The sequence below is a fragment of the Canis aureus genome, chromosome 8 (assembly GCF_053574225.1).
Source record: "Canis aureus isolate CA01 chromosome 8, VMU_Caureus_v.1.0, whole genome shotgun sequence".
Lineage (NCBI taxonomy): Eukaryota > Metazoa > Chordata > Mammalia > Carnivora > Canidae > Canis > Canis aureus.
In genome coordinates this window covers 5,775,771-5,801,951 of record NC_135618.1, presented here as the reverse complement: position 1 = coordinate 5,801,951, position 26,181 = coordinate 5,775,771, and the positions used below count along the sequence as shown (strand labels likewise).

At 45.6% G+C, this 26,181-nt stretch overlaps 1 protein-coding gene and 1 long non-coding RNA gene across 2 annotated transcripts in view; both read left to right on the top strand.

Moving 5' to 3' along the window:
* ERICH3 (glutamate rich 3) overlaps positions 1-20,648 on the top strand; it is a 97,197-nt gene extending 76,549 nt beyond the window's left edge. Inside the window, exons 12-15 of the mRNA XM_077904972.1 lie at positions 4,258-4,707; positions 14,360-14,482; positions 18,083-19,406; positions 20,624-20,648. Of these exons, the coding sequence (XP_077761098.1) occupies positions 4,258-4,707; positions 14,360-14,482; positions 18,083-19,406; positions 20,624-20,648 (1,922 nt within the window). The remainder of the gene's footprint in view (positions 1-4,257; positions 4,708-14,359; positions 14,483-18,082; positions 19,407-20,623) is intronic.
* Positions 20,649-20,917: 269 nt separating this feature from the next.
* On the top strand, positions 20,918-23,887 carry LOC144318282 (uncharacterized). The gene is made up of 2 exons (XR_013384132.1): positions 20,918-21,181; positions 21,651-23,887. It is a non-coding gene; the product is annotated as an uncharacterized LOC144318282 (long non-coding RNA).
* The last annotated feature ends 2,294 nt before the right edge of the window (positions 23,888-26,181 follow it).

Here is a 26,181-nt window from a genome sequence, read left to right as displayed (position 1 = left end):
GAATCCAAAACAAAGCAGCTAAAATCAGGACCCTAAGGGAGAAAATGGAGAATTTAAACTATAGTAAAATCATGTTCTGTGCTAGAGAGTGAGGAAATGATAGAAAACTAAGGTCAGGACTTATAATTGGTTCAAAACAGACAATATGGCTACTGATTGCAGTAAGGGCATGACAGCAGCTCCTGAGAGGGCTCTCCTTGGACACTGGAAGGAGAGGGAACAAACATCTGAGTGGACACGTACAGATGATCTACTGTGCTCATGCAGAAGGAGGGGGTGTCTGGCTAGAGTGTATCATCTCTGTGGAAGTAGGGCCTGGCCTGCCTTTTCCTCTACTGTGTCCTTAAAACCTAGCACATAGCCTCACAGAGAGGAGGTGCTCAGTGTGCATTTAATGAACAGACCTATGGACGTGGGTAGAAAGGTGGAGAACAACTTAGAACCTCAGTTATGAGAGAAGGGAGCAGAATTCCTCCTGAATGTGGTGTTGACTATGGATGTGTGAGTGGTTGGCACCCTTGGCCAGGTGTGTAGCAACTTGGCCAGGCGGGTAGTATAAGCAGTAGAGATTCCGGAGATATACATAGATGCTGAAATGGAGAATGACCATAAGGGATATAAAAGGGGAGCGAGGCTGAATTCCATGAGTTCTGGTGTTTTGAGAGAACTATCTTCCATTTGTCACCTTGGGGTGGTAACAGCGCAAAGTTAGTTAAGAGGAGAAATGGTAAATCCATGACAGCAGGTGCTCTCTGTTTGAAGGCCTTCTGGCAAGTAGAGTGGTCTTGGTTTTACTATAATAGGTCATTACCAAAAAAAAAAAAAAGTCTTACAAAACTTGGTGCTTTATAGCTAATGGACATTCGGTATTATTTAACTTCTCTGCACTTTGCTTTCTTTTTAAACTTAATGTAATTAATTAATTTATGTTAGAGAGAGCATGCAAGTAAATGTGAGCAGGGGGAGGGGCAGATGGAGAGAGATAGAGAATCCCAAGTCGATTCTGCCATGAGCCTGTCACGGGGCTCAATCTCACGATCCTGAGATCATGACCTGAACCAAAAACCAAGAGGTGGACACTTAATCACCTGAGCCACCCAGGTGTCCCCCCTTATTTTCTAGATCTAGAAAAAGAAGATAGCTATTCCATGGGATTATATGAGATGTTTGTAAAGTGCTTACCTCATTGTTTGGTACAAGTAGGTGTATGCGGAAACACCTTTTTATATTTATCTTTTTCTTTTTTCCTCAGCAAAATGTCACTGCATTACGATTCTTCATATAGTGTGCAGGGGGAAATCACAAGAAAGAAATGTATTAGACCACACTTATCAAGTATGATTTCATGGAGGGGGAAAGACTAGAATTCATAAAGAAACCATTATTTGATTTGATTATGCTAATTTTGTGTCAATGACTTACAGAGAGAATCAGCCTCATTTTATAGTCAAGAGAATAGGCTAGAGAGGTTAAGCGGAATAGCCAAAGTCAAAGCTATTAAATAGCTGAGTCATGATTGAAACACCTAGTTTTATCTTACAGAGAACGTATTAATTTCTCTCAGTCTCCTGTTGTGTGAAACAGTAGTCGTGCAAAAGGAGGAGGTGACAAGGAAAGAGAAGACAGTTAAGGGTTTGGAGCCTCATCGAATGTGCAGGGCGGAAAGTCAGAGGTCCCGCTTAGGGCATGGAATCATGGCACCACACCAATGAGTGCACATTATTCCTTTACCATAAAGACCAAGAGCAGATTCCTTAAGCTTCGATACCTGCAGGGAGCCCTGGAGAGAAAAACAGAATTGGGTGGGAGCCAGAGTTGCCTACCAACAATGCCTTCAATATAGCTTTTTCCCTCCTAAAAACAGACAAAAATTACATATGTGCCCTCCAATTTCTTTTATATAAAATGCTCTTTTAGACAAAACTTCTATCTAAAAACTTGCTTCGTTTCTAAGACAATAAATAAAATTAGTGTCGAAAATCCCATTCCATGGCCCTGGAACATTTTGAGCTTTTATTTGTAGGCAAAGTCTTGCCCCAGTGTCTGCATGAAAATGAGAGAAAGAAATGAGAAGGAAACTAAATTGTACAGCGAAGTTAGAAATTGGAAAACTGAAATGAGTTTATATGGGAGGTCAGGTACCCTTGCCTCTTGAAGGCCATTCATTCTTCTGATCTTTCTTCTCTAAGGGCCTGAATCAAAATGAACCAGAGCGTGTTTCAGCCTTTTGAAATAAAATAACGCAATTAATAGACACTACGAAAGAAAGGTAGAGGAAAACTCATTTTTTTTTTTTTTTTTTTTTTTTTTAGTGTGTGAACAACTCTCAGAGCCAAAAGTGAGTCATTATATCGACATTAAAGATGGTAGATATGAAAATTTTTGGAAGTGCGGAACAAGTATGATAATGCGTTCTAGCTAACTGTGCAGTTAATGAGAGCCATTGCTTGGACAACTAGCAAGTAGGAGTTGTTTTTCTTTAAATGATTATGAGATGCTTAAGACAGGGTGAGCTCATAGTCACTAAAGTTTCTGAAGTGACACAAATAAGATAGAGAACAACTGTCCTTGATCTGCTGTGTTCCCGGTGAGAGACAGTCTATTGAGATTTTATAAAATGGAGATAAAGAATGAGTACTTAAAGTGTGTGTTCCTTTTAGAAACAGTGGGCATCTGGTGCCTGCCAAGGTAGTTGGGAGATAAAAACAAATGGAATTGCACTTAAGGGGTTCTGTTGCTTAAAGGCCTTTTAGAGTTGTTTTTTTTGTTTTGTTTTTTGTTTGTTTGTTTTGTTTTTTTGTTTTTTACTGCTGTGTAGCATCTCTCAAATCTTTGCGGAAACTCTGATAAGTCTCTGTGACTCTTCTTAAAATTCTAAGCCCTGTCATGGAGAGTCATTTGGGCTGGAGGGCATGAAGGAAAAGGATAAGAGGAAAAGGTATTTCTTCCCTGAAAGTCTGTATCAAGCTGCTCCCGCCAGAAATAAAAGGAATCAAAGAAACCGAGAAAAGAGTAAGGGGCACACAGAGAAGAGAAAACAAGAAAACGAGGCAGTGTTTAGGTGTGGGATGTTTCCTCTGAAACTATATTCCATAAAAAAAACTATCTATTGGTTAGAAAGCTCCAAAGCAGGTTCGTATCTCTGGAGCTCACATCTACGCTGTGGTTTTCAGGCCACGCATCTTCCTTCCAGAAATTCGGCCTGGATGTTGCTCTCTTGGAGGTTTTTGAAAGGGCTTTTGGGTGGTAATTTACCAAACCATTTTGGGCTGGGGTAGGCTTAGGCTTCTAGTCTGCAGATCTGTGGCCTCCCATCAGCGGGGCACGCTGTCTTCTAGAAGCCCTTGTATGATGCCATGTGTCCACCTCCCAGCTCCAGCTCCTCCTGCCTTCTTGAGGGCAGCCCTGGGCTACAGAGCTGCTTTGTCCCCAGGCACCAAGAGGTGTTGGCCTACCCTGGGGGGGCCAGTCACTGTGTCTGACTGGAGCAGAGTATGAAAGCCCCACTCCTTCCTTGAGGGAGGAAAAACCCTACTATCATTCAGACCTCAGAGGTCCCTGTGGGATCAGACTGAGGTCGAGGTGTTGCTTGAAGGAGCTCCCTTCATTGATTTCTTCCTTTCCTTGCCCTGCTTCCCCCACAGTTGTGAGAGTTTCTCCTGGAGCAGACCCTTAATACCTTCCTTGCACATGAATCCTGACCTCCGTGTCTGTTTTGGGGGAACCAGAAATAAGACAACATGTCCTCCTTCACACACACACATACACACACTCAACAAACATCACCTCAAAAATATCTTTAAAGTGTCAAGATGTTATGCAAGTGCATCGATTTTTCTAGTACACCTTGCTAGCTGGGTATGGTTGGTGTTACAGTGGATAAAAATTTAAATTGTATGCACAGAGAAGACTGTGGCTACCCAAGATGAAAATGAAATATTACTGAACAAGTAAGAGTATCCTGTTTCTTCTACAATAAGAGATGAAGGTTTTCCAATAAAATGGCTTTTAAAAAATCAATAAACAAATACAGCTGGTTTTTAGTTAAAAGTGACTTCCTATTGAAAACTTCTAGAGACTCACAGATTACATAGGGTTTTCTTTATCTGGACAGTTAAGTGCAATGGATGTGAAAAGGGCATCGAACCTATTAACCAATATGAAAACTTTTAAGTGTGATTATTGCTAACATACCTCCCACAATCAAACCAGTTGCTTTATGGGAAAACAATGATGTCATCATTTTTTATTTTTTAGATGTAAAAACTGTTTCATCCTCCTCCTCCAGAAGTCACCCATGTTCTAGCTGCAGTGAAGATGAATCTGCACTTGGGGATGGGGAAGCCCACTCTGAAAATAGCCCAGACAAAAGTGCCAGAAGTTCCTCTTCTCAGGAGTTGAGTGAAAATGATGAGGCAGGAAAATCCCACCTTCCGACGGAGGATTACTTAGAAGTTGAAATTGAAGATCAAGAAATAATAACAGCAGATGTAGCCACCAAGCCTTTGCCAATAGAGGAACACTTGGAGAATGTTCTTGAAGAAGAACCGGAGGAAGGGACCCCAGTGATTGCAGAGGGCTTATCTGAGAAGTCCAAGGAACATGTTTCCAAGGAAGAAGAAGAAAAGGATCAAAGTAAGCTTTGGGAAGGAAGCACTGCTAAGGTGAAGGACAAAAAGGCAGGTCCCCATAGGGTGGAAAAAGATGGTAAGTATGGCCATTGAGTTGACCTGCCATTGTTCCCATGCATGGAAGCTGATTTTGGTCCTTGCATTTCTGCCAAAGCTTGGGAAATACTGTTGTGATAATGCCAGAGGCATTCAAATTTTTTATTTCTCTCTTCGTCACATAATCATACATGTACTTTCAGCTTGCTGTTTTTCCTTCTATTGCATTTTAAAAGTTACTTGATAAATCTTACATAGCTGGTTTCCTATTTTCTGTAAATTCCTTCTTGTGGTCATTCAATCTCAAGAATCAAATAAAACCCAATATGTGTCTGAAGGCAAGGGTATGTGTGGCTTTTTAGAGGTTATTGATACTAGAAATAGTAATTGTTCTTAGCTTTATACACACTTCTGTACACACACACACACACACACACGTGCCTACATAGCTAACATGGGTAGCCGCCTACAATGTGCCAGTTTGAAACACTTGCATAAGTAACTCATCAACTCCTTACATGAGCCCCAGATCCCCTGAGTTAGGCTCTATCATCATCATGTCTCTTTTTCACAGGCAACAAAATTGTGGCTCAGAGAGGTTCCGTAAGTTGTCGAGATTATATAGCTCATGAGAAGCATCCGTAGGATTTGAATTCGAGCAGGGCGGCGCCAGTCTTTAAAGATTTTCTATTGTATCTGGGCAATGGGAATTTAAATTTAGATAAAAATATGACAGTTTCATAAAAAACTCCCAACTTGACTTTGAGTTCTTCTCTGAAACTGAGTGACCTCCTGACCCAGTGGTCCCTGGGTGAGTATGCAGGACAGTTCCTATTGACACGGGCAGATGAAGAGTGTCCTGCAAGCATCAGGTTGCAGGACCTTAGGCGAGTGGAAGGTCTGATGCGTTTCTCAACTTTAGGGGGACAGTTAAAGGACCGTGTTGTGCCCTGTGGACAGCCATGCCTGCCAGACATTGGGCTCTCACATAGCATCCTGTACCCTGTAACTCGTGTCCTTTCCCTGTTCTCTCTCATTGGTCTCCCCTGCCGATACGGTGGGCATTCTTGATTCCAAGATAAAAATCTGTTTTCACAATTTGATATTCTAAAATCATTTGTTTTAAAACTTAGGAATACTTTTAATGTCTCTAACTTTATTTTTTTTTTAGGATCTTAAAAGCTGGAGCGCACACTTTGACAAACTTTGAACCACTGGCACAATCTGGCCTGCCTCCTTTTCTTCCTTCCTTCCTTTTTCTTTCTTTCATTCTTTCTTTTCCTTCCTTCTTTCTTTCTTTCTTTCTTTCTTTCTTTCTTTCTTTCTTTCTTTCTTCTTTCTTTTTCTTCTTTCTTCTTCTTCTTCTTTTCTTCTTCTTTCCTTCTTCTTCTTTTCTTCTTCTTCTTTTCTTCTTCTTCTTCTTCTTCTTCTTCTTCTTCTTCTTCTTCTTCTTCTTCTTCTTCTTCTTCCTTCTTCTTCTTCTTCTTTCTTCTTCCCCTCCTCCTTCTTCCTCCTTGCCTGTGACCTAAGAATGTTTTTGAAATTTGTTGTTTTTAAATTTTTTTTTAATGATTTGAAAAATCAGTTTGAGTCTTCTCTCTATTCTTTTTAATAAGGCTGGCTAATGGTTTATCTATCTTATTAATTCTTTCAAATCAAAAGAATAATATGTGGTGATGTGAACAAATTAAATTCAAATTTCAGTGTCAGGAAATAAAGTTTTACTGGAACAGAGCCATGCTCATTTGTTTACATATTATATTAATGATCGCTTTTGTCTTGCAAGGGCAGAGTTGAGTGTTTGCAGCAGAGACCTTGTAGCTCACAAAGCCCTGAGAATTCACTATCTGACCCGTAATAGAAAAAGTTTGCCAACTTCTGCTCTGGGATTAAAGACCTCTGAGATTTGTCCAAATGATTTTTCCATACATGAGTTAAGTTTCTTGTTAAAATATATTAGAAATCCGTTTATAAAATAAATCAAGTCTTTTTTTTTTAAAGATTTATTTATTCATAAGAGACACAGAGAGAGAGGCAGAGACACAGGCAGAGGGAGAAGTGGGCTCCATGCAGGGAGCCCGATGTGGGACCCGATCCCAGGACCCCAGAGTCACGCCTTGAGCCAAGGGCAGACGGTCAACCACTGAGCCACCCAGATGTCCCTGATTCAAATCTTTGATCCTGGATCTTATTGTTTGGTTCTGGAACATACATGTACAATATAGGGAATTTGTACGATTTGGCAAGCTGCTGCTCAAAAAAGGTAGAGATGTTAAAGTTCAGTTGTAACAGTGACATTATCATTTCTTTTACTTCCACATCAGAAAACTAGATTGTTTACCTGGACTTGTGACATAGACATCTTTTTGTGAAGTAAGATGCATGTGACGTAGGCTGTATTTAGGTGACGGATGGAACAGTAGAAGCATTGGACTAGGATCCTGCCGCTTGGGAGACAGTGAGGTGGTTTTCTCTGGATGTGTGAAATAAAAAGTGCGTAAGTTTATCATTTTTCTTCTATATTACGGGACGTCTATGTTCTTGACTTGATAACATCTATAATTCTAAAGCATTCTGTTATCTTTTTATTAAGGCAAGTTCAACACTAGAAGGCAAGGTTTGTGACTTTTTAATCTTTCTTAAGCTTTAATAAATGTACCAGGTCTCTTAGTGAGTGTTTGCTTCTTTTTTTTTTTTTTTTTTAAGATTTTATTTATTTATTCCTGAGAGGCACAGAGAAAGAGGGGCAGAGACACAGGCAGAGGGAGAAGCAGGCTCCATGCAGGGAGCACGACGTGGGACTCGATCCTGGGTCTCCAGGATCAGGCCCTGGGCTGAAGGCGGAGCTAAACCACTGAGCCACCCAGGCTGCCCGTGTTTATGTTTCTTTAACAGCTTACAACATAACATGAAATAGGAGTCAGAAACTAAAGAAGAGTAGATTTTTAAAAAATTCCCCACAGATTTAGCCCACACACAAAAATCACCTTCAACATTTGGTCAGGTTTTTTATTTCTATACTTAGTGTTTACAAAAGTTAGGTTATCCTATTTTTTATAGAATGTTGTGTCCTGCTTTTTATTCTCATTGTTATACCATAAGCATTTTTATGTTCTTATGTACTCTTTATAAATAAGTTCGATGTCTGTGTGTTGTTCGCATTCTGTGGTTTTCTTATAATGGAACCATTCCCCTATTATTGATATTTATATTTCCCCTATTTTCACTATTACTAATAGTACTCTGTTATCCTATTACCTAAGGTAATTTAAAATCTATAATTATTTTCTTAGGCTAAGTTCCAAAGAGTATAATTTCTAGATCACGTTTTAAGGCTTCAGATAATTTTTTTTTCTTACGAAGGATTGGTTGAAAAGTTTAAACAATACAGAACAGAGAGAATGAAAAGAAAGCTAGTCTTCCTTGCCCCACCTCTACTCTTCCCCACACAACAGCATCATCACAACTGAGGAGAATATTTTTTAGGCTCGATTCCAGAAAAATTTCTCTCTGCACACTTGTATAAATGTATTCCTATATTACATATACATATATATTATTTTTATAGACAGATGGAAACATGACACATTTTGTTTTACAACTTGCCTTTCTTTCACTTATTTCTGTAGCTTCCAATACCTTTTCCTGTCAACTGTACTCTATTCTCATTTACTGTACTTAGTATTCCACTGTATTGCTTTAGTATTGCTATTGCTCTATTTTAGAACTTTGCAAATTTTCTTAAAAATATGTTGCTTTCTGTGCAAGAACTCATAGATTTGTTCTATGACTCATCTTCTACAAAAGAACAAAACTTCTGGGTTATGGATGGAGGCCCAGAGGCAGAGGGAATAAAGTACAGTGGAGGGGCACCCAGGGGGCTCAGTGGTTGAGCGTCTGCCTTGGACTCAGGTGTGATCCTGGAGACCCAGGATCGAGTCCCACGTCGGGCTCCCTGCAGGGAGCCTGCTTCTCCCTCTGCCTGGGTCTCTGCCTCTCTGTGTCTCTGATGAATAAATAAATAAAATCTTAAAAAAAGTACAGTGGAAAATAAAACAACAGATTTTTAAAAAACATGTAAAATGTTCAGGTTGATGTAGAAGGATTAATACTACACAGATTATAACTCCTGAGTGCTGATTTTTTAAGTATATTCAAGGAACTGTAAGAACAAATTTGTAAATACTTAAAATAATAGATTAAGAGAAGTCATAAGTAGTCTCAAAGCCTTTATATGAATAAATGTTTCTAAGAAAATTTTAGATCAATTAAACCAGGTCTTGACTTGTCTGATTCCAAGCAAAGAGGTTATGGCTAGTTCCTCTTTCTTAATTGAGTCTTCAGCTACGTGGCTCAAAGGGAGAGAGGGATGGAACCAAAGTGAAGTGAAGGTCATGTAGGTGACCCTGCTGCAAAACACAGCTTATGTAAATTAGGTCAGCAGGCACGGTAAAGAGTGAAATGTGTATTATTTTACTTAGATCTCTGATTAGAATCGTAGGTCAAAATGGGGGCTGAGATAATGTGTAGAAGATTATCTCCCCTATCTGTCCGGTGCTGAATTCTGAACTGTGATTATGTTAGGAATAGGTCTGTGGGCCGGAAAATTACACTTCGTTAACGATGTTTCGTAGCGTCCAAACTAATGCAACTTCATCTGAATTGTTTTCACTTAAGATCATAGCAGTGGATAAAGGAGTAAAGTTCTGTATTCAATACCTTTGTACCCTTCAGATTGATAAGGTGATATCTTCCTTGTATTTTATAATAAGTCTCACTTATTTGGGCTTTGTCCAGTCCACCGTCACATCAGGTGCATTGATACAAAAGATGTGATGTACGCAGTGAAGCGGATAAAGTAGATTATAATTGCCGGCTGCAGTGGGACCGTGTCCTTGGGAGGGAGTTCAGTATGATAGGGCATACATGGTGTGATTGTAATGCGTTTATTTTTCTCTGTTATTTTCCGTTTAAGCCGTCTTAACGCCCTGTGACACGATCTTTGCTTTAAGCTCTAATAGTGGAACAATTTAGGGAGACTAATATGTGAAGTTAATGTAATTTATGCATTATGAATATAAATAAAACATTAAGAACAGAGTATTATTAATATACGGGATAACGTACAATGTCTATGAGAGCAGACATCGTGTATATGTGAAGGAGAAGACGTCAGAGCGCTTGGCCAGGTCATAGAAACCTAAGTAACGTAGCGGCTCAAGTCCTAGGCGGTTTGATCGCCAGGCAGGCAAGTCAGATGGCCCTGATGGGAGAACCAGACCATCACGTGTTGTGAGTGGCAGTCCGAATATAATTTCTGGATGAATCGTGAAAGCACGTAGTGATTTCTGCCAAGAAATAGTTTCTGGTTATCTGCTTTATGCGACCTGGTACCGAGGGTGAACATCATGAAGCCCCTGCCTGTGTGGGAGTCTGCGTTCTAGGGAGAGATGGGCCTAACAAGTGAAAAATAAACAGGGGATGGGGTATTCCAGATTAAGTGTAGGAGAAAAATAAATCAGGGTAAGAGGACAGAGTCATGGTTTGAGGCAGGGGTGGTGTTTTAGGGATGGCCTGTCGGATGAGGGGACGTTTGAACAGAGACCTGAAGCCACTGCCTTCTGAAGGAAGAGTGCAGGAAGCGGGAGAAAGAGCAAATGCAAGGACTCTACACCGGATGCTTAGTTGCTGAGTGAAGGATCTGGAAAGGAGGCCAGTGTGAGCAGCAAAGAGCAGCGGAACCAGAAAGTGGTGGAAGATGAGGGCGAGGGAGAGAACCTGTAGGCCACAGAGAGGATTTTATTCTGAGCTAGGAAACTGCTGGAAAGGTCTGAGCCTACAAATGACATGACCTGAAAGTTTTAGAAAGACGATTGTACACTATTCTGTGCTGTGTGGAGGGTAGACTTTAGCTCCCTGCAGCTGGAGTTTGTAATCAGTCCCGGGTTTGCGTGGGCCATGAGTCCACGCCGGGGGTAACGCAGGAGCGTCTGCACCGCCTAGGTAGACGGTGTTACTGGTGAAGTTTGTCACGGGGACTTGCTGGGAAGGTCACTGGCTCCACGCAGAGTGATCAGATCAAATGCATGGTGTTCAAGGTCACTGGGAACTTGGGGTAGACCTTTCCTCTGCCCTTCCAGGCTCCCTACATTCCTGAAATTCAGAAGAGAGGTTCTTGGCACAGCTTTCTCCTGATACTGAATTGCTTGGGATCGTTAGTAGGATTCGAGATGGGGTCAGTTTGTCTTGTTTCAAAACAGAGAAAAGGGAAGGAATTTAGAAAGCTTGCCTACTAATATTGAAAACTCTATCCTTGCCACCAGTTTTCAGTTACGAAATTATCAACTATAGAAAGAATTGGTGGAAGTTGTGATTTTGTGGGAAAAGCACAGGGATATACAGTCTTCCATCATTACGGGTGAAATCGTTGATACGTCCTTTTTCTGAAGAATATATATATTTTTTCTGAAGAAGATATATATATAGATATATATCATAGACATTGTATGTTATCCTGTATATTATATATATATCATATACATATGATGTATGTATATATATATCTCAAAAGCTTCTAAAAATAAGCTCCTTAAAACTGCAATTCTCCAGGAATTTGCCCTAAGGGAATAGTCAGAAAAAAATACAAAATACAAAATACAAAAAAATACAAAATACAAAAATGATTATAAGTAGTATTTAAAATAGCTGTATAATCTCTCTCTCTCTCTCTCTCTCTCTCTCTCTTTCACACACACACACACATAAATGGAAATAACTCAATATTCAACATCAGGCAATTGGCTGACCAAATTTTAGTAAAAACTTATTAGAACAGCCAATGTAGTTACTGAAGAATCATTTTTTATTTAATGATATGTGGAAGTAGTCACAATATATTGCTAAATGAGTAGAATGGGGTACAAAATGCTATGTATACTAAGAGGAGAGTGAAAAAGATACGTAGAGATTCACCCAAATGTTAACCAGTAGTTCTGAGTGGTGAAAATAGGATGTTTTTGTTTTATCTTTTGCACTTTATAATCTTCAAAAGCTTTAGGTAAGAATCTGTACTATTTCCCTATTTAGGGAATGCACTATATATATATTACTTTAAAATGTTTGTTTTCATAATTAAAAAGCTAACATTATCAGATAATATTTTGGCATTTAAAAACCATCTTAGAATATTCCATATCATTGGAGTGGAAAAGGTACCAATCTAAGACATTCTGTGTGCGAGGCTCTTCCGTTTTGCTTTGAAGACTGTGAGAACTGACAACCACCTTTGCTTTTAATGGTCATCTTTATAGAGAGGGAAGGAGCGCGGCCTCAGGGGGTGAAGGGCTAAGTAGTTAAGGACACAAAGTGACACATCACATTGCTGGTGCCGGGCTCAGCAGGCACCATCCTCCTCTCCTGTAGGTGGAAACCCTCAAGGTTAGACCCTGGCCAACTTCTTGCTTTTAAGTTTTAGTTTCAGATCACCTGAGAAAAATAATGACCAAGTGAGGCCTTTTCTGGTCTCGTACCTAATAAGTGCTTGATGCTCAGGCCAGGGTCCCAGTCTGGCTGAATCTGAAGCAGGCAACACCTAACTGTGTATCTACTTCCAAAAGCCTTTTCATCTACTTCCAAAGCCTAACCCTCCAGGGGCAAGCCAGCAGACGTGGCCAGGTGGTGATGACAGTCCTGAGACAGAGGGACTACAGGCTTCACTGTCCATTCCGAGTGAGTTGTAATTTCCAAATTATGCTAGTACCATTTGGCTTCTTAGAATGGTCTTTGGTTCAATAGCTGCTGTTTATTTTAATTATTGTTTGTTATTATTATTGCAAACTATAGTTCTTTAAAAAAGTTTATTGAGGTATAATTGATGTACATGATTTTTTTTAAGTGTATAACATAATGATTCAATATCTTTATAATAAGCCATATTTACTTATAGTCTGTGGGCTACTCGGAAAAAAAACCCAGATGTTTCATTGGCTCTGATGAAACAAAACTTCAAATAATTGCTGTGAAATCAGATTGGTCCCGTCCCCCTGTCCTGTTGTCTTTGGGATTTCTATTGCTCAATCAGTCAAGCAGATTTATACACAAGGACCCAAAACACTGCTTATTTAAACTCACTAATTGTATATTGACAACATTATTACAGCGGGCAAGATGAGATTTAACTTATATGTATGATGTTTATAAAGTTCCTAAAATAAAGGCTTGATAGCAAACCCAGTGATAATCTAGTTATCATGAGTTGATGTCATCTCTAAACTATATTATTGTAAAAGTCTTTTTTTTTAAATTTGGTTATTGGATGAATGAGGAAAATTGATGTTCACAAAGTATACATTTGAACTATTTGACGTACCTCTTTTCATTTCCATGCTTTTTTCTCTTAAGATTAATAAAGTTAAGTCATTTCCATTTTTTCCCCCAAAAGCCACATGAAGCAGACATTTCACTATTTGCTTCCAAACACAGATGGATCAGTAAGTAACTAATTACCCCTTAGCAAGTCACCTTACAGTGAGCGAGAGATCACTTTCTGGTTCTGTTTTTCTCCAAGTAGTCTTTGGATCAACTGAATCAGAATATGTGAGAGGAAAGAGGAAAAAAAAGAGAGAGAGAGAGGGAAGGAAGGAAGAAAAGGGGGGATAGAGGGAAGGAGGAAGAAAAGAAAGGGTATTTTATTGTAGCTACTCTTATCTGGGAGGGCAGATCTGGGTCTACGTTATTCAAATGAGCTTTAATTAACCAGAAGGTGGCAAAAATGGCACATGGATCATCAGACAGTGGGTAAGAGATGTAGGCGGGACATGTCAGAAATTAAAGACAAATTTAATTGATATTACAGTGTTGCCTATAGTCATACCAGACTGGGTGATACTACTTCTAATCAACGTGCTCACCATCGTCACAGCTATTGTTTATCAAGTGCGTAGGCATCTGCTAATGAGCGAAAGATGACCATGTTGTACGCGTATTACTTAATCCTTCCAATAAGCACTGAGTAGATAGCTTTTTAAGAGAGATGGGTAAACTGAGGCTTAGGCTTAGGTCAAAGAACTTACCGAAGGTGACACAGTTAGTGTGGAGTACGGGACTTGAACTTAGGTCATTGTGTTTCTCAAGTTCCATGGCTGATTGTCAACTGCAGATAAGAGGAATTTCTACAACCGCTTTCACTGTCCGATGTATAGGAACCGCGCACTCACTTTTTTCCTCCGTCCACACGGAGTGAGTAGTGGGTTCGAATCACCAAAATCTACTAATGGATGAAATGCTCATAGTATAGTCAGCTCTGGTGGTTTTAACAATCTCAAAAAGCAGGGATGGGATGACTGGCGTTATAAAGCCGTAACGCGTGTTTCTAGAAAGGAAAAGGCAACTAAGCCTCGTTTTCAGGCATTTCATTGCATGTGCTTTGGCTACTCTGTCACTGCTTCTGGCTGTTGTCTTTTAAAAGTATTTCTTTGCATGGATCTCTTTACTTCATGATCTCCCATTGTGTCTGCCTTTTTGAAATCGCGGCTTGGAAGCAATTTAATCTTAACCGATTTTAAAAACAAGGTCACATCTTAATGTGAATACTTTAAAATTAACCCTGCTTGCTGACATGATGTGAAATAGCTCAGCAATGTTCCCATGACCTGTTTTTATGCCTTTTGATATTTTATATGATCTCCAATCAGTTGGACAGATTGCAGCTGGAGCTGTGGAACCTGGCTGCCGCTGCCACTATGACACCGAGTCTGGTGTTAGCAGCACAGAAGAGGAGAAGCACTCGGGGAAGCCGGAGATTGATGCAGGTGCAGGTAAGGGCACGTCACTACCTCGGGAAGACCTTTAGAAATCCTCTGCAAAAGACAGCCCCGTTTCCATCTTCCATCTTCCCACCCTTGTTTCCTCCTCCTTCCACCTTTATTTTCTTTTCAGCTAATGACTTTGATGGCAGGAGGTGCCTGAGAGGCCTTAAGGGGAGCTTTGAAGCTGACATCAGATATGAATGTTATTATTCATTTTTGAATATATTAATGCCTAGATTGGAGAAAAAAAGGGACTTTAGAATATAAAAGAAATATTGATGGGGATTTTCAGATCAGTCTCACCTCATCGGCGGCCACCCAGTTAGTTGAGTACGTGGGAGGATCTGCCTAACTGACCCCCTGGAGACAGGGAGAGCCAAGGCACATTTCACAATGGTTTATTTGAACTCATTATTATTATTTTTTAAAATTAGGGAAGAATTCACTGCCATCAGCATATGACCTGGCTCTTGGTGATGAGTATTCCAGCTGCAAGATTGCCAGTTAAGAGTGACTCAGCAGACCATGACTCACACACATCGGGTCCAATACCCTGTGTTCTATAAATCAGGTCTCCCCATATTTAGTAGAGGGATTTTTAAAACTGCCCTGATTTAAATATATGTGTGTGTATATGGGGGGGTATTCATTTTGTTCTTCATATGGTTGCATTACCCCTACCTCTAATTTTTAATGACAGTCATTAAGCGCTGTGAGGTATTTGAGATTTTACCTTGTTTTCAAGCAAACAAGGTTGCCATCCACAGTTTCATAGTCTGAGCAGAAGACACAAGACTCCTGGGTCAGAGAAAAAGGACTTGTTGTTACAATAAATAGAAGCCAGAATCTATGCACTTAGGTTGGCTCCCTGAGCTCGAGCTCCCCCTGGGCAGTGTGGAGAGGGCCTGGTGGCATTTGAACGTGAAGTAGACAGACGAGTTATGGGAGGGAGCCTGACTGCTTAGGGAATCCAAATCTTCTGTGGTGAGCGTTCCACCGGAGGAGCTCCAGTGTACCTCCCGAACATTCTGCAATGCCCTCATAGTAGTTGTTACTGACGAAATCTGATTCAATCAAGAACATATCATTTATGGTAAACAGCAGAAGGGAGGTATGGAAGAAAGACTTGCTAGGGCCTTCTATGTGCCAGGGACTGTGCGAAGCATTTTGTGGTTTACTATCACAAGGATTGTGTGAGTCAAGCATTTCTGTCCCCGTTTTACCGATAAAAGAATGAAGGCTCAGAGAGGTGCTGTTTCCCAAGTTCATCCAGCTCCATCTGACTCCTAAGTACACACTCACTTCACCAAACCAAATTGCCTCCAGTTGTGAATATCACTTGCTGCTTTTTTAAATTTTTATTTATTTATTTATTTGAGAGAGAGAGAGAGTGAGGGAGCATGAGTAGGGGTAGCGGCAGAGGGAGAGGGAGAAGCAGACTCTACTGAGCAGGGAGCCTGCTGCAGGACTCGATCCCAGGACCCTGAGATCAAGACCTGAGGGAAGGCAGATGCCCAGCTGACTGAGCCACCCAGGCACCCCTCGCTTGCTGTCTTAGATTCATTTCCTGCCTGCAAAAGCCCATAGTTACCATAAAAAAAAAAACATGTCATGTTTCATACTCATACTTCTGAGAAAGGTTCCATTACTCCTCCCCCTTACTTCAGGAACGTCTGACTCCCCCATGGCGTGTGTGTTCCTATAATAGCTCAGCTGGACGCCACTGGCCCCTTCTCTCCTAGAATTTAGGCACAGTACATTATTATATGGTGGGTAGGCAGTTTTATTCCCCCATTTTCCTTAATGTTCTTTAATTAATCCATAAATTTAAGGGCCAGCTTAGCAAAACAGAGGACTTTATTTAAATGTTTTTCATAACTGACTTTTTAATATACTTTTATGCAGAAATTTGAATAGCAACACATATACTATTAAAGAGACTTGACATTGCTTTAATTTAATTTTGTTTTAAACCCAGTAATAATCCATAATGAGATACTGTGGACCAATGAAGTGAAATATGAATAATGAAATAAAATTCTTTCAGGTGAATTGGCTACATGTTCCCTGAATGAACATTTGGCCCTACCTTTCCCTCTGGCAGCTTGTAGGAACAATTTAGTAAATAACTGCTGTGATATGCAGAGGACCACATATAAAAGTCAACACCCACCTTATTGATAGGCCTGAAATTTCTGTTACCTCTTTGGAAGAAGTCATCAAAAGTTACCTTCCAAGTATATTTGTTAGGGGAAATGGAATATCAGCTATTACTGCCTTACTTCACAAACGGTTTATTGTGATAGCTGGCAAAAGACCAAGGGGATGCAACAAAGGGCAGTTGTAGTTTGTGGGAGGAGGGGAAATGCAGTGAGGAGACGGTCCTGGACGGGGTATCAGGACAGGGGGGGACGTAAGACCGGGGCTTTACATTTCTGGTAGGTCCTTGGTAATGAGGCAGACGGTGAGGCTGGCCAAAAAGATGGGCAATAAAAAATACGAGGAAGACACATTTGCCTACTGGATAAATTTCCATAATTTGGAGGTTGGCACACTGGTACGGTAACGTCTAGCGTCTTCGATAAGTGAGAAAGATTCAATTGATAGGGAAATTATTAAGACGGCCAGTTTAGGAGTTCCTATCTCCCTAAGTATTATTCTCCAGTTGGAAAAGCTAAATGCTTTGGGTATTTGACATGACATCCTTTTACTTATTTTGCACAGGTCACTTCACCGGAAATGCATGTGTTTGTTAAATAATAAGAAATGCATTTGAAGCTTGAAGAAACATATTGAGCTTAGATTTATTAAAGTACGGTGGCTAGGACACCCAGATTTGCCAGGGAATTAGAGATGAGAACTTAGGAAATACTTCAAGAAGGTTATTTATGTTGAAATTTGTCCCAGACTACAAAGTCCTGTCTTGCTCTGTGATCCTGTTTTGCCAAAGGCAAAAACGGTTTCTGAACACAGACCAGAGGTATCCTGACCTGGGATACAAATTGGTGTCTTTCGTGAAAAGTCTTACCTTGAGCTACGAAGTTATTTGATGACTAAATCTAGGTAGAGCAGCTTTACCATGTGGGAGTAATGGGTCGGGTAATAATCAGCTCCCACCGCATTGTGAGTGCGCGGCTGACTGCGCCCACAGGTGCGAGCAGCACAGGCTGAGGCCGCGCACACTGCGATGCTATAGGGCGCGGCGATTTCTAAGAAGATGAAACACTGGGTCTTTTTATTACATAATTTTTTTTCTGCAAGTCCTAATATTTCAAATGAAAGTAGGCAGTGTGTGTGTGTGTGTGTGAGAGAGAGAGAGAGAGAGAGAAAGGGGGGAAGTAAGATGTGGAGATTTTGTTTCTGAGGGTTCTGATGTTCAGTTTTCCTTTAATAGGCGTCCTTTAAATTGAGGGCCCCTCTTTTCATCACGAAGGCGGTTATTGAACCATGAACCATGGAGGCGATGGCGTCAGAGTCGAGGCCTTGCTGGGTGTATAGCATCAGCAGCTTGATAGCGCACGTGCCCCACAGGGGGTTACACAGAGCATCCCCCCCCCCTCCCCGCGGGCTTTGGCCTAAGTAACCCCGCTTTCCGACCTCATTTTGTAGCACCCGACAGGACTTTCGGGTTGGAGGCCGGGGCGCCGCTGCACTCAAGCACCGGGGCCGCCGAGGCAGGTGCATGGGACGCGTCCCCGCGGGGGAAGGAAGCAGCGGCCAAGGAAGAGGCGCTGGCGCCGCACGGGGATGCTCACCGGGATGCGCACCGGGATGCCGATGGGACCGCGACGCAAGAGGAGGAGGATACAGCACTGCGGGGGGGAGCAGGGGTCGGGGAGGCCCCCCGGGGGGCGCAGAAGCCCCCGGCCGCTGCGGGGGGACAGCGGGCGGAGGGAAGGGCCAGCCCTCGGGGCCCAGCACCTGTGGCCGGAGCAGCAGGGGATCCCAGGCCGGCTACAGTGGAGCTAGGCCCCGGGGGAGAAGGGGCTGCCGGAGCCCCCCGCGGAGGTGCGGGGGGAGGGGAGGCTCCCCAAGAGCCGGCCTTGCGGCCCCCGGAGCTGCAGACGCAGGAGGGAGAGGCTGAGGCCGGGCTTGCAGCGCGGGAGCCCCGGGGGGCTGGGACCGCGGGCGCGGAGGAACCGGGGGCGGCGGGGCGCGCGGGGGCTGGGCGGCCAGCGGCTCCGGGGGCGAGCGGGGGACCGGCCAGCGGCACCTCCGCCCCGCAAGGCGCCCCCAGGGCAGCTGCCCGCCCGGGCCCCGACCTCCCGGGAGCGCGCGGGCTTGACGGGGAGGAGCAGGGGTCCGGGGAGGAAGCTAGGCCTGGGGAAGAGGCGCCAGGCTCCCCGAGGGACACGGAGCGGGACGCCGAGGGCCGAGCCCCCGCGGGGCCCCCGGGAGGCGGCGCGGGGAGGGGGGAGCCGGGGGCCGCGAGCGCAGGGGCGCCTGCAGGGGCGCGGCCGCGGGACGGAGGGGAGACGCCCAGCGAAGCGGGGGGCGCGCGGCGCGGGGGCAGAGCGGAGCTGCTTCCCGGGGAGCCCGAGGCCGACCCGGGGCAGGACCCCGACCCGGAGCGCGCGGCGGTGCCGGGAGCTCGGGCGGGAGCGGGACAGGCCCCGGGGCCCGAAGGAGCGGGGCTCAGCGCGGGGGCCCCACAGGGCGTCTCGGCGGGGGGCCCTACGGCGGGGGGCAGGCTGAGCGGAGGCGCTCTGTCCGGGGCCCCGGGCCAGGACGCGGGGCGCGCTGCGGCCACCGTGCTGGGCGCGGGGGGCCCGGAGCGCGGCGGGAGCCCCCGGGGAGGACTCCAGGCCGGAGGGCGGGCGGCAGGCCTGGCGGCACCCGAGACGCAGGCGGTGGCGGATTTGAAGCCCGCGGAGGGGCAGGCAGGGGCCAAGGAGGGCGCCTCCCCGCCGGGCGCGGCTGGCACGGACACCTGGCACGGAGGGGAGCAGCGGCCCGGGCGGCGGGCGGAGGGCGCGGGGGAGGGGGCGGAGGGGCCCGGCGGGGAGCGGGGGGCGGAGGAGGGCGCAGCGCCCCTTGGGGAGGAGGAGAGGGCGGGGGAGGAGGGCGCAGCGCCCCTTGGGGAGGAGGAGAGGGCGGGGGAGGAGGGCGCAGCGCCCCTTGGGGAGGAGGAGAGGGCGGGGGAGGAGGGCGCAGCGCCCCTTGGGGAGGAGGAGAGGGCGGGGGAGGAGGGCGCAGCGCCCCTTGGGGAGGAGGAGGGGGCGAGGGAGGAGAGCGCAGGGGCGGAGGGCACGGGGCCCGGCGGAGAGGAGGGGGCGGGGGCGCGGGCGGGGAGCGCCGGGCACCGCGGGGAGGAGGGGGCAGGGGTGAGGACACCCGACGCCAAAGGCTCAGAGCCCCGCGGGGAGGAGGGGTTGCGGGTGGGGGCCGCGGGGCAGGGCGGGGAGGAGGGGGCGGGGGCAGAGGGCGCAGCGCCCCTTGGGGAGGAGGGAGTAGGGACGGAGGGCGCGGGGCCCGACGGGGAGGAGGGGGAGGGGGCGGAGGGCGCAGCGCCCCTTGGGGAGGAGGGGGCGGGGGTTCGGGCACCGGACGCAGAGGGCGCAGCGCCCCTTGCAGCGGAGGGGACAGGGGTGGAGGGCTCAGCGCCCCTTGGGGCAGAGTGGGCGGGGGTGGAGGGGGCAGCACCCCTTGGGGCGGAGGGCGGGGGGCCCCGCGGGGAGGAGGAAGAGGGGAAGGGGGGCGTAGCGCCTCTTGAGGAGGAGAGGGCAGGGGTGGAGGGAACAGCGCCCCTTGAGGCGGAGGTCGGGGGGCCCGGCGGGGAGGAGGGGAAGGGGGCGGGGGGCTCAGCGCCCCTTGAGGAGGGGGCAGGGGCGGAGGGCGCGGGGCCTGGCGGGGAGGAGGGGGAGGGGGCGGAGGGTGCAGCGCCTCTTGGGGAGGAGAGGGCAGGGGTGGAGGGCGCAACGCCCCTTGGGGCGGAAGGGGAGGGGGCGGAGGGCACAGCGCCCCTTGGGGCGAAAGCGGAGGGGGAGGGGGCGGAGAGCGCAGCGCCTCTTGGGGCAGAGGGGGCGGGGGTGGAGGGCACAGCGCCTCTTGGGGCGGAGGCGGAGGGGGAGGGGGCAGAGGGCGCAGCACCTCTTGGGGCAGAGGGGGAGGGGGCGGAGGGGGCAGCACCTCTTGGGGTGAAGGGGGCAGGGGTGGAGGGCGCAGCGCCCCTTAGGGCGGAGGGCGGGGGGCCGGGCGGGGAGGAGGGGGAGGGGGCGGGGGGCGCGGGGTCCCTTGGGGCGGACGGGGCGGGGGTGGAGGGGGCAGCGCCCCTTGGGGCGGAGGGGGAGGGGGCAGGGGGCGCGGGGTCCCTTGGGGCGGACGGGGCGGGGGTGGAGGGGGCAGCGCCCCTTGGGGCGGAGGGGGAGGGGGCGGGGGGCGCGGGGTCCCTTGGGGCGGACGGGGCGCGGGCTCCGGGCGCAGAGGGCGGGGGCCCCCCGCCGGACCCCCCGGAGCCGGGCGCGCAGGACCCCGGGGGCGCGGGCGCCGAAGCCCCGCGGGGGGCAGCGGCGGGGGGCGACGAGGGCAACCCCGGGCCGGAGGCGGGCGCGCCCGAAGGCCTGGGCGGGGCGGCGGCCCCGGGGAGCCGGTCAGGACCGCGGAGAGCGGCAGCGCGGGGCCCGGGAGCGGCGAGGTCCGCGGGCTGCAGGGAGGACGCGAGGCAGCCGGGAGCGCGCCCCTGACGCCGGGCGGGGCTCAGAGCCCCAGGTGAGTGGGTGGCCGCTCCGAGCTCCAGGGCCCCCTGCCCCTGCCCACCCCCCACCCCCGACCCCCAGCTCCTCTCTGCAGAGGGGGAGTCCAGGTCCCCTTCGCGGCCTCCAGGCCAGGACGGGCCACAGGGGCCACCCAGGCTCTGCCCGAAGTCATTTCCCTTTTAGTGGACGGCTCTGGCTGTTTGCCTGGAAGTGGGCTCTCTGCCCTCATTTCTGCAATGTCCGTGAAGCCTCATATATGCATACCTAACATAAGATAAAATACGTTAAAATAGTAAAAAATACATACACATAAAAAATATCTGTAAAATATTGCAGAGGGTAACTAGGGGCCAACATTATTTTTAGCATTTCCTGTTTTCCTGCCATTTCCCCGATGCCCTCATAGGCTTAGTGCCCAATTTCTACTATCTTGCGTGATTTTACTCATCGTTCTATCCTTTTTTTTTTTAATTATTTTTCAGGATATTTGAAAGATGTCTTCTGGAAGACTTAGAGACTGGAGAAAGAGTCACCAAGCATCTCACTAGAACTTTAGATTTCCTCTTTTTTAAATCACTGCGCTTGTGTGAGCTGGCTGGACCTGTAGGACCCTCTGGGGGCAGCGGCTCCCAATGGGGGACTGTGAGGCTGTTGCTAGTCAACATAGCCAACCTGTCTCTACTCATATCAAATTGATAGTTTTCAAGTGTTTGACGTTTACCAAAGATCACCGAAAGGCTCAGCCCTCACACCTGGGGTTTGTTTAAAATCTTTTTTTAATTTATAATCAGATATTAGGCCCGGTTTCATATGTTTAGACTTTTATTTAAAGTCTGTGGCTTGGGGGTTTAATGACCTGGTTTATAAAAATGAGTTCTAAAGGTCCTTCCGTGTACACTCGATGCTAAAGATTGCTGCAACCCTGTAAATGGTTCCAGAAAGGGATTCTATGGCACATAGAAATATTAGAAATATGTATTCATCTTATTTATGCCAGAGGAGTCAAGTGGCAGTCTTATTTCAAAATGGCCTTTGTTTTCTCCGTTTATTTCTGTAGTTTTGCTCTCTGAGGTTGTCATCAGTGTCTGTGGCACTTGGTCCCTGAGGGCCTTACTTATAGGTCCTTTCAAATGTAGATCAAAGTAGTAAATAATTTAGCCGACTGAAATGAGTCACAGTAATTATAGCAGGTAAACCTTGCATGTGGGCACATGCCCTGACGTTCTAGACTCTGGATTCTTTGGTTGATGTCATCTGGTGGAAAAGCAGCTTGGATTAAGTTAGTGTGCTGCTCACCTTCCCAAGTTCTGGTATTTCAGACTCGTGAACTAACCTTGCAGGGCGTTGTAACTCAACACTCAGAATCCCTTTCTAAATTACCTGTTGATATTATTACAAGTAGTTGTGCGTCAGCGTGCCCACTGGGGATTCTGATTTTTCTTTGGAAAATGTCTTTGTTCCTAGACCAGTACCCTAGAGGGCGCATATGTTTGGCCATCCCAAGAGGAGGTGAAACAAAATTTCCTAAAGCAGTGACTCTCCACCTGGGCTACACATTAGACTTGGGAGGAGCATGGCATGAATGATTGGACCCCGGGCCCCGTCTCCCGCAGAGATTTGGATTTGATTAGCTTTAGATGAGTGTAGACATCAAGTGTTTTGGTTTTTGGGTTATTTTTGTTTGTTTTTAAAATTATGTAGCTAAAATTGAGGACCACTGCCCTAAATCATCATATAATCTATGCTGACTGTCCTATACCCTGTGCCCTCTAGGGACCAGGTGTATGACCGTGGTAAGTATATTTCATTTTAATAAGGGAGCCCTTGAATGGTCAAAGATATAATGGACCTGTGGTTCTCAAAATGTGGTCCCTTGACAGGACATCTGCATCACCTGGAACTGTTCCAAATACAAAGCCCCGCCCTCATGTCACACCTATTAAACTGGAAACTGTGGCCGGGGCCTGGCAGTTGGTGTTTTAACAAGCCCTCCGGGTCACTCTGATGTACTCTAAAGTCTGGAACTGCTCTTGTGGACGGTGGATTGTACTGAGGACTAGTCTCAGTTGGAACATGGGTTGCAGAAACACTGTGAAGCTTCTCTGTTTGTCTCTTTCTTTCTCTGCGTCTCTATTCTTCTCCCTCTCTGGGAAGGGGAACTCACTATAGAAGCGATGGATTCAACATGAAGCTTATTTTCATTATGACTGTCAGGATGTGTTTATGACATGTCCCAGCCCCACCCCCTACCGAGGAGGAGCACCACTCAGCACACTGCTGATCTCCACTGTCGGTCTTAGGTTTTGTGAGTGGGTTTCATCTGCATTTGATCCACTTTCGTTTACTGCTGAGCCGCATCACTGTGGGGCTCTGCAGTGTTGGTTCCCCCATCTCCACCTCAATGCTACAGGGCACGTTGAACACAGAGCACCTTAGGAGAAAGATTGCAAACTTGTTAATTCCATTGAAGAATGAGTCTTGTAACAAATGTGCTAAATGGAAATTGCATTGAATTATTTTTATATTTAACACATTCCGTCAAAACATTCTGCAACATAATCCTACAATCTGCATGTGGGTTTAAGTGTGAAATTCAGTGTTGTGATATTTTGATTAAATGGCTTCCTTTCTCTGCAAATACTATGTCGATACAACTAGTTGTATGTGCGGCGAACTGATTTTCCCCCCTTGTTTCCTTAGTGAAAGCCTAAACAAACTACATGTTTACAGATAAGACGTGAATGATTCCTTATAGATAACACTACACTTTGAAAATCATCTTTGTCTTTTCCTTATGAATTTAAACTCTGTAAAGCAGAAAAAGTTTGTTTCATTGGGCTGTTTGTGTTGCCCGTCGACACTCAAACACGTCTGCATTCGTACGTGCCTTTCCCATACATGGGATAATGCCAGAGAGGAAAACTATCACCGTTGCATAAATAAGTACATAAAAGCTCAATAAAGCTAAGTGGCCTGTCCACAATCATGGGCAGTCTCAGGTCTTCTGATCTCAAACTCTTGATATTTTTTCTTCTCACACGCTCTGTTCTAGCAAGAGGCATAGTAAATAGATACCAAGATACTAAATATCTAAAGCATAAGATACTTGTAGAAGGAAAACACAAAATAAGGAAGGGTGAGTTGGAGAGTGACTCCGAGAGAATTCTAGCTGTGTTTATTCCCTGTTTTCTTGCATCTCCTATGGCTGGCCACGGCGACACAGCACTTCTTTTACAGGATGCATTTGGGTGGTTTAGAAGGGGAAATAACAAATCTCACGAATATAAACTGTATCAGCAAGAAGGGATTTATATTTCCAGCCAATCAAAGAATATGGTAAATTACTTAAGTAATTCAGGAGAAAAATAGACAACCAAAGTAAATGTAGGCAGAATTAGACTATGTACATTTTTTAAAATTAAGCTTTTTCTGTGGCTTTATCAATTCTTGTTATAAATATAAAGTTGAGCTCCTCAATACTTCGAAGTCAATAATTTTGCCACAGTTATTGCCCTTGGAAAATGACTGTATGAGAAAAGAAAAGAAAGCCTTAACGATTCATCTAATAAGTGAAATATTCTAACAGCTTCAAGGACAGCCCAGTAAAGGTCACTTCTGACCTTGGGCAATATTTCCTTCTTGTCTTCTATACCCACCTGATTGTGTCATTGGAAAGAATCTCCCTGTCACCCTGGTCAGAGGAACAAGGGAACAGGGAATAAATATAGCTAGATTTTTTTCAAAGTCACTCTCGAACCCACCCTTCTTTTGTTTTCTTTGGTTTTTCCTTCCTCCTAATACCACGCATGTCCTATGACAGAAAATATAAAATCTGTCAGATAAAATGCTAGATATTTGAGAATACACATTCCTTTTGAGATTCCTTCCAGAAGTCTCAGACTGTTTATTATTTTTTTTTAAAAGATTTTATTTCAGAGAGAGAGAGAGAGCAGGAGCAGGGAGAAGGGCAGAGGGAGAAGCAGACTCCTCACTAAGCAGGGAGCCTGACCTGGGGCTCAGTCTCAGGACACCGGAATCATGACCTGAGCTGAAGGCACTTAACTGACTAAAGCCACCCAGGTGTCCCTCAGACTGTAGCCCTTACAGTGCTTTGCGGTGATGCAATGTCCCCATTTTTCATTAAGGAAAACAGAGTACACAGAAGATTTCTGGGCCAGAGAAGCTTGTGCCAAAGCCTGTTTAAGAACTACGTCTCCACCTTCTTTGTCAAATCCTTCCTGGTCCTTATTAAATATCTACTTATAACTAAGGAAAATATTATAGGAGAAAACCTCTGCTTGTTCAGGAGCTTGGTACTAATGTGACACGGAGACCTTCAAGCTGGTGTGGGTGCAGCCCTGAGGAGAAATGAAGCTTTTCTTTCTTTCTTTTTTATTTATTTATTTATTTATTTATTTATTTATTTATTTATTTATTTATTGAAATGAAGCTTTTCAAGAGATTCACCGACAAGGCTACTTTGCAAGTGCTCAGCCTCCATATGCACTTCTGTCATGAAATGGAACTGAAAACTACTTGCACTCAGGTCTTCCCTTTTGCCAGCCTCCCGTTCTTTCTTCATAAGAGGTGTCAACTCCTCGTCCGTTCAACAACTTTTTCTGTTGCCTCTGGGATGTCACAAATGATGAACAACTTGAAATACGGTGCAGGTGTTGAAAATGGGAATGACCTCAATGCCTGGTTAACAAGTCCTTCTGCAAATCAACTGGTTTTCAATTCTTTGTTTTCAAGAAAACTAAAGAAGGTCTTAATTGAGTTGTCGGCTGATGAGGCATTAAAACAAGTTTTGGCATTTCGTCAGTCGGTGGTTTTTGGTGAATCACTCAGAAGGAGGTCAAAGAAGACATGGCAGCACAATACACCAAACCACTTCCATTCCCACCTATTTACATGGGGGACACTCACAGATACCCCATTTGTACAATAAAACAAAATGGAATAGAACTGATGTTCAACAGTCTCCGTTAGCGGTAAATAATATTTGTTCATTGA